Source organism: Psammomys obesus, unplaced genomic scaffold, assembly GCF_907164565.1.
Source record: "Psammomys obesus unplaced genomic scaffold, mPsaObe1.curated_primary_1811, whole genome shotgun sequence".
NCBI lineage: Eukaryota > Metazoa > Chordata > Mammalia > Rodentia > Muridae > Psammomys > Psammomys obesus.
In genome coordinates this window covers 1-8,029 of record NW_026590898.1, presented here as the reverse complement: position 1 = coordinate 8,029, position 8,029 = coordinate 1, and the positions used below count along the sequence as shown (strand labels likewise).

At 50.2% G+C, this 8,029-nt stretch overlaps 1 protein-coding gene across 1 annotated transcript; it reads right to left on the bottom strand.

Moving 5' to 3' along the window:
• Positions 1-40: 40 nt before the first annotated feature.
• LOC129678490 (uncharacterized) lies at positions 41-7,270 on the bottom strand. Its single transcript, XM_055609290.1, is given in 1 exon segment — positions 41-7,270. A coding segment is annotated over 1 exon segment (5,211 nt). The 3' UTR covers positions 41-2,059.
• Between the last annotated feature and the right edge of the window lie 759 nt (positions 7,271-8,029).

Here is an 8,029-nt window from a genome sequence, read left to right as displayed (position 1 = left end):
AAAATGGCGTTAGCTATGTTTAACTCAGGGTAAAGCTGGATCTTTCATTCCCCCATTTCCTTTTAACTTAGAATGGAATCTTCCATTCTCGGGCCTAGGAAGAGTCAACTTCTGTCTCTTGTTGTTTGAGCTGATGATATTGTTGGGTTAACATCAACGCTTGTATGACAGAGAGCCGGTCTTTTATGAACTGGGTTAGCCGGTTTAGAATACAAGGCCCGAATGACAAGATCAAGAGGATTATGATTAAGGGGCCCATGAGAGAGGAAACGAGGGTTGTAAACCAGGGGGCTCTATTAAACCATTTTTCGTACCAGCTCTGTCCCTCTGTGAAAAGTCTTTGTCTCTGACTAAGTCTCTCCCTAAGCTTGGCCATATTGTCTCTAACTACACCTGTATGGTCAGCATAAAAAACAACATTCTTCTTTTAGGGCTGCACATAATCCTCCTTCTTGTAGGAAGAGGATGTCTAGCCCCCTTCTGTTCTGTAAAACTACCTCTGACAGTGAGGTTAAGGATTTTTCTAGAGCACTGACTGACTCTTCTAAGGCCTGTAAGTCGGTATGCATAGCCTGTTGTAGTTGTTGGAATTGAGTAGTTGCTGTTAAAGCGGTGGCTCCAGTCCCAATTCCGGCGGCAATGCCTCCGACTGTTAGTCCCCCCAGCATTATTGCCAGAGTCAAAGACACGGGTTCCCTGCGATATCGGACTCTTTCCTCAAAGTGTCTGTAAACATAGTCTGGTTCATGATATACTATTTTAGGCCATAATTCAATGAGAACCCAAAAGTCAGAACCAGCATTCCAACCTATGGCCGATATACAGGGGGTTAGGCCGGTATTGCATGCCCAAAAGGTACCATTTGGACCAGACAGGTAGTAATCTCCTGGGTTGACATTGGTAGTAGAATTACACAGTTGTTGATAAGCAGCAGGTATTGTTCCGACACAAAGTCCCTGCCCTGATACCTCAGACAGAGTTAGTTTATGTTGGGCAGAGGGGTAGCAGTTTACTGGAGGGCTAGTATAGTTAGAGAAATCACCCATTATGGCCAATCCTTCGTAATAGGGTGGAATTGAAACCAGGCATAACCAACATTCCTGGGTCCTGCCAGGATCAGAGTGATTCAGTATCTGAAAGGCTCCTGTCACTAGATTAAGGAGTCTGTCTCCTGACCCAGGCTTCCAAGGTTGCATGGTGGGGCCCACGGTGGTGGGTCCAGGGGAAATAACAGAAGTATTTGGAGTTATTGGCCATAGGGGTAGAGGTCTTGGTTGAGAAGGCCTCTTCTGATCTGATATGACTAAGTTGGGGCCCACAGATTTGGTAGCCGGTAAAGTCTTTTGGAGCCTAATTTTAAAAGTGAGACCTATATCTTTTCGATCTTTATAAACCTTAAGGCCCCATCTAAAACCTTGGGAAGTCCAAATCTGTTGTTTGGCTTGGGGAGTAAATTGAATCAACAGGGGATTGCACCATCCTTTGGTTTTTCCCTGGGGTTTACATACCCCTGACTCAACTACCTGGAGGAACGTATTAAGGGGGGCAGATTCCCCCCAGCTTTCCCAGGTCTTTCTTTTTACCGTAATGTAGTCCCAGGAGGAGGAGGGTTTCCAATAAGTGTCCCCCGAAGTTTCACAGCCCCATGAAGCACAAAAATGTTGGTCTGCCCATCCACATTTATGATTAAGAGTTCTATTTCTATGGGTGCCAGGACATATATAAATTCCCCCTACCCCACTGCCAGGGGGACCCCGTAAAAGGGCCCTCCCAACCGAATTAACGCAGCTTGGGTTGGTGGCCCGTCCTGGGGTAATTCGTTCAGGTGCTTGGCCCCCAGGAGGAGGCCAGAAGATATCAGAAACTGCCCAGTCGGTATCTGCTCCAAGGGCGAGGGCACAGAGATCCACTTCTAAATCTGGCCAATGGGGCTGGGCCCCAATAGAGGAGCTTGTCATAACTATATCTCCAGCCTGGTTTTCAATGACCCAAGTATAGTTGTAAATCTGATGTGGGGACGCATAGGCTATTTTTAGACTTAAAGTGAAACACAAGGTTATTAGGGCTCCCCACAAGTCAATCTTATCTTTAGTGGATTTTGAGTGCGGTGAAGTTTCCATCTGGCTTTCGAGTCCGGGTTGTCGAGCTGGTCCTCGGGGGCGGCGGCTTTGACGTGGGAGGCGTGGACCCAGGCGGCGATGCCGTCTACCTTTAGGGCTGTAGGTGTCGTCAGCAGTACAGTGTAGGGCCCCTTCCAGCGCGGTTCCAAGTTCTTGACCTGATGTCGTCGCACCCAGACCACGTCCCCGATCTGGAATTGATGTGGTACCACAGGTTGGTTTAGTCGTTCTTGGTATGCAGCTGCCAGAGGCTTCCACACTTCTCGTTGTACTATTTGAAGCGCCTGCAGATGAGTCTGAAGGGAAGGAGAGTTAGCGAAGCCACCTATATCAGAATCTAAGAAATGAACAGCTGGGGGAGGGGCACCATAGAGGATTTCAAAGGGGGTAAGTCCATGAGGGCCAGGAGTATTCCGGGCCCGATATAGCGCCAAGGGAAGGAGGGTCACCCAGTCTCTCTCGCCAGTTGCAAGCGTTAATTTAGTTAAAGTCTCCTTAATTGTTCTATTCATACGCTCTACCTGTCCTGAGCTCTGGGGGCGGTATGCACAGTGTAATTTCCAATCGATCCCCAGTAATGTGGCCACCAACTTACTTACCCGGGAGACGAATGCAGGGCCATTGTCGGAGCCCAACGCCCGTGGCATACCGTACCTGGGGAAGATTTCTTCCAACAGCTTTTTGGTGACAACTTTTGCAGTTTCATGTTTGGTAGGGTAAGCCTCTACCCATCCGGAGAAAGTGTCCATGAACACCAGCAAATAGCGGTATCCATATAGTCCAGGCTTGACCTCTGTGAAGTCAATCTCCCAATGAGTCCCGGGTCGGTGCCCTCGCACTCTGACCCCGGAACCCACCTTGTTTTGTCCAGCATTAACTCGTGCACACGCGGTGCACCTCTCAGCAACTTGTTGTAAAATTTTGTCCTTTCCCAACAGATAGTGGGTGTCCTCCTCCCTTTCAAGGAGGGTTTTCATCTTTTTGTGACTCAGATGGGTTAGCTTATGAAGTTGGTCAATCAAATAATAAGTCATACGTTGGGGCCACACTGGTTTTCCTCTAAATATCCACTTTTGAGTTTCAGGCAGGTAGGTGGCCCCCATTTCTTTGAGTAAGTTTTGGTCTTCCTGGCTATATTGAAGAATAGACCCTCGCTTTACTTTCTTTATTGTCAGGGTCTGAGAGATTGTAAAGTCTTTTTGTTGTGCTATCTTTCTGGCAGCCTCATCTGCCAGACGGTTGCCTCGAGCCTCAGGGCTATTTCCCTTTTGGTGACCCAGACAGTGGATGATACTCAGCTTTAGAGGCAAAAACAATGCCTCAAGCAAGGCTAATATCTCAGTCTTGTTTTTAATCTCTTTTCCTTCTGAAGTTAATAGTCCCCTTCTCCGGTATATCTCTCCATGAATATGTGCAGTGGCAAAGGCATAGCGGCTATCGGTATAAACGTTGAGCTTCTTACCTTTTGCCATCCGGAGGGCCTGAGTCAGGGCGATGAGTTCGGCCCGTTGTGCCGAGGTGCCGGGTGGTAGAGCCTTAGCCCAAATTACCTCAGTCTCAGTGGTGATCGCAGCCCCTGCTCTTCGTTCTCCGTTGTCCAGAAAGCTACTCCCGTCGGTATACCAGGTGAAGTCAGCATCGGGCAGGGGCTGATCGGTTAGGTCAGGCCGAGTGCCGTGTACCTCTGCAAGTATCTGGAGACAGTCATGAGTTTCTGGACTCTCCGATAGGGGGAGTAATGATGCCGGGTTGAGGGCTACCACCGGACCAAAGTGTATGCGGTCAGTGTCCAGCAGTAGGGCCTGGTAGTGGGTCATACGGGTATTGGAAAGCCATCGACCCGGAGGTTGTTTAACCAGGGCTTCCACGGCATGAGGAGCCAGAACTGTTATCGGTTGTCCCATAGTTAGCTTACTAGAGTCCTTAGTTAGGAGAGCAATTGCTGCGACCATTCTCAAACAGGGAGGCCATCCTGCAGCCACCGGGTCAAGTTTCTTAGACAGGTAGGCAATTGGGCGCTTCCAGGGTCCCAGTTTTTGGGTCAAGACTCCTTTTGCATAGCCTTGTTTTTCATCAACAAATAGCTCAAAGGGCTTATTTAAGTCAGGAAGTCCCAATGCGGGGGAAGTTAATAAGGCCTTTTTGATAGCCGTAAAGGCTTCTTGTTGTTCATTTTCCCAGGTAAAGGGGGTACCTGGTTTTGTAAGTGAGTAGAGCGGTGCAGCCATCTCTGCGAACCCTGGGATCCAGATCCGACAAAACCCCGCCGTCCCCAGGAACTCTCTCAACTGTCTTGGGCTCTTAGGCACTGGAATACTCAGGATTGTCTGTTTTCGTGCTTCTGTTAACCATCTTTGTCCATCCCTAATCTGGTAACCCAGGTACGTAACCTGCTTTTGACATATTTGGGCCTTTTTAGCCGAGGCCCGATACCCTAGAGTTCCCAGGGTGACTAGGAGGGCCTTTGTTCCTTCTCTACATTTTTCCTCAGTCTCTGCAGCCAGGAGGAGATCATCTACATATTGAAGTAGGATTAAGGCAGGGTTTTGAACCCTAAAGTCGGCCAGATCCCGGTGTAACGCTTCATCAAATAAGGTGGGGCTGTTTTTAAACCCCTGTGGGAGCCTAGTCCAGGTGAGTTGCCCCGATAGTCCCAACTCTGGGTCCCTCCACTCGAAGGCAAAAATAGGCTGGCTCTGTGGATGAAGCCTTAAACAAAAGAATGCATCCTTGAGGTCCAGGACCGTGTACCATACATAGGTTGGTGGTAATCCAGTCAGCAAATTGTATGGGTTAGGGACTGTTGGGTGTATATCTTCTACCCGTTTGTTGACTTCTCTTAGATCTTGCACAGGGCGATAATCGCCCGTGCCAGGCTTTTTGACTGGAAGGAGGGGTGTATTCCAGGGAGACTGACAGGGGGTCAGAATTCCCTGGTCTAAGAGTCTTTTAATATGGGGCCGAATTCCTCGGTAGGCCTCTTGAGACATAGGGTATTGTTTGATGGATACTGGAGTTGTAGTTGCTTTGAGGGGTATAATTAGGGGTGGCTGTTGGGTGGCCAGCCCCATTCCTCCCGTTTCTGCCCAAGCAGATGGGAAGTTGTTTAACCAGTCAGATATGTTCTTGGCCAGAGGCCCCTCAAGCTCATATAACCGGTATTCATCTTCCAGGTTTAAGGTCAGTACATGTAACGGCTGCCCCTGTGGCCCCGTAATATGGGCTTTAGTCCCTTCAAAATGAATCTGTGCTCTGAGCTTGGTTAATAGGTCTCTCCCAAGCAACGGGTAAGGGCAATCAGGTACATGTAGGAAAGAATGAGTCACCTTACCGGTGGAGAGTAGTACTTTTCTTTCGGTTGTCCAGCGGCATCTTTTTCCTCCAGTAGCCCCCTGGACCCACGCAGACCTATCAGACAGGGGTCCTGGAGATGTGGTGAGTACCGAGTGTTGAGCTCCGGTATCCACCAGGAAGGTGACAGGTTGGCCCCCCACGTTGAGGGTTATCCTGGGTTCAGGGGGGGGCTCCTGACCCTGACCCCCCTAATCTTCGAGGTTGAGCAGGGTGGTTTGTGGCCGGGGTTTACGTGGCCCCCTTGGTCTATTCGGGCAATTGCGGGCCCAGTGACCTCTTTCCTTACAGTAAGCACATTGGTCTTTTTCTAATGGGTGGCTCTGGCTTTTTCGATCTCCCAGGTCCTGTCTATTCTGTCTCTGACCTGTCACTACGGTGGCCAACAACTTACTGAATTCTCTATTTCTCTTACGTTCTCTCATATTTTCTCTCTCTTCTGCTTCTTTTCTTAGCCTCTCATCTCTTTCTTCCTGTGTTTCTCTCTTGTTAAAAATCCGCTCTGCCTCTTTTAACAAGTCCTGTATCGAACTTTCTCTTAAGTTTTCTAGTCTTTCTAACTTCTTTCTAATATCTGGGGCGGACTGCCAAATGAAAGACATGGCCACGTTGGTTGCCTGATCTGGGTTCTCTGGATCATATGGAGTGTACATACGATATGCCTCCTTAAGTCGTTCTAGGAAAGCAGTGGGGGATTCTTCTGGCTTTTGAGTCACTAACTTAACCTGGGCCAAATTGGTAGGGCGTCTAGCAGCCCCTCGGAGACCCGCTAAGAGCAACTGGCGATAAAGACGTAGGTGTTCCCTACCGCGCTCAGTGGAGAAATCCCAGTTAGGTCGCTCTAAGGGGACAGCAGCGTCTATTCTATCGGGCAACTGAGTAGGTAATCCATCATCTCCTGGAACATGTTTACGGGCTTCCAAGATGACTCGTTGTTTCTCCTCCGTAGTCAGCAGCGTCTGGAGCAGCTGTTGGCAGTCATCCCAGGTGGGCTGATGAGTCACTAGAATGGACTCAATGAGAGCTGTTAACCTAGACGGGTCCTTTGAGAAAGGAGGGTTATTATTTTTCCAATTATATAAGTCAGAGGCAGAAAAGGGCCAGTATTGGAGTTGACGGTCAGGCCCCGTCCGCAACGGAAGAGCCTGGGAGGAAGAACCGGAAGGGACCTCCCCGCGCCCTCGTAACCGCCCTGCCACCGGAGACGAGGCGGGTTCTTCCGGTGACGAGGCGGGTTCTTCCGGTGACCCCTGCCCGGCAGCCCCCGCCTGTTGTTCAGGGGCGGGGGCTGGTCCCCGGTAAGGGGGTGGTTGTTCAGTTAGAAGGTCTAGAAGGGGGCCCTCATCTGCCGGCAGCACCGGAGATATCTTTTTACGTCCGGAGGTCTCCGCCGGTACCGCTTTTGTGAGGGCCGGGTAAAGGGCGGAGTTAACCGGGGTCGGAATCAGTGGAGGAGGAAGGGAGGGAGCGGACGGTGTAGGTTTCGGGCAAGGGGGAAGGAAAGGTTTTACCCATGATGGGGGATCTTTGACCAGAGATTCCCACGTGATGATATATGGGACTTGGTCAGGATGTCCATGGGGTCCAGAGTCCATGACCTTTGCTTTCACCTGCAAAATAACTTCTAGGTTAAAGGTGCCATCTCGTGGCCAGCCCACGTTAAAGGTTGGCCACTCAGATGAACAAAAGGTGTCCCATTTTCCTTTTCGCACTTCCATTGAGAGATTGTGGGCGATGTCACGGACTTCCTTGAAGTGCTGTAAAGTTAAACTTTTGGGGGTAGAGACAGTTTGTCCCATATTTTCAGATAGAGAGAAAACACTTATCACACTTATTACCACAATTAGACAGACAGAACACAACACAAGCCGCGCGGCACGAGATCGGCGCAAAACCGAAAGTAAAAATTCAGATGGAGACTGCGGAGGAGGTCTTGTTCCTCCGTCCTCTAGATGGAGCCCGTAGCCTTCGAACAGGGGCGAGGCCCCGAAAAGTCCGAGTCGGCTCGTTCTTTCAAACAGATGGGGAGCCAAAAAATTGGCTCCCGCTCAGATGAGAGTCGGTGGGACTCGAACCCACGACTAGTGGGACTCGAACCCACGACAGTAGACCCTCTCAGATGAGAGCCGGTGGGACTCGAACCCACTCAGACCCTCCAGATGGGAGTCAGCAGTGGGACTCGAACCCACTCAGACTCTCCAGATGGGAGTCAGCAGTGGGACTCGAACCCACTCAGACTCACTCAGACACCCTGAAACGTCTTCCAGGGATACGGAAAAGAAGTCCGAGCCCGTCGGCTCCTTCTGGTTTCCGTCTGATTCAGATGACTTGATCAAGTCTCAGGTTGCAAACAGAACAGACACAGAAGCGCACAACAGACAAGACAGATACATACAACAGAAAAGACGGCTGGCCAGCTCACCTCCCGAAGGTGGGTCGGTGGTCCCTGGGTGGGGGGGTCTCAGATCTCGCTGGGGCCTCCAAATGAAAGATCCCCGGTGGGTATCTTCCGTCAGAGAGACCCCCTCCCAAGGATCAACGAGTCCATTCGGATGCAA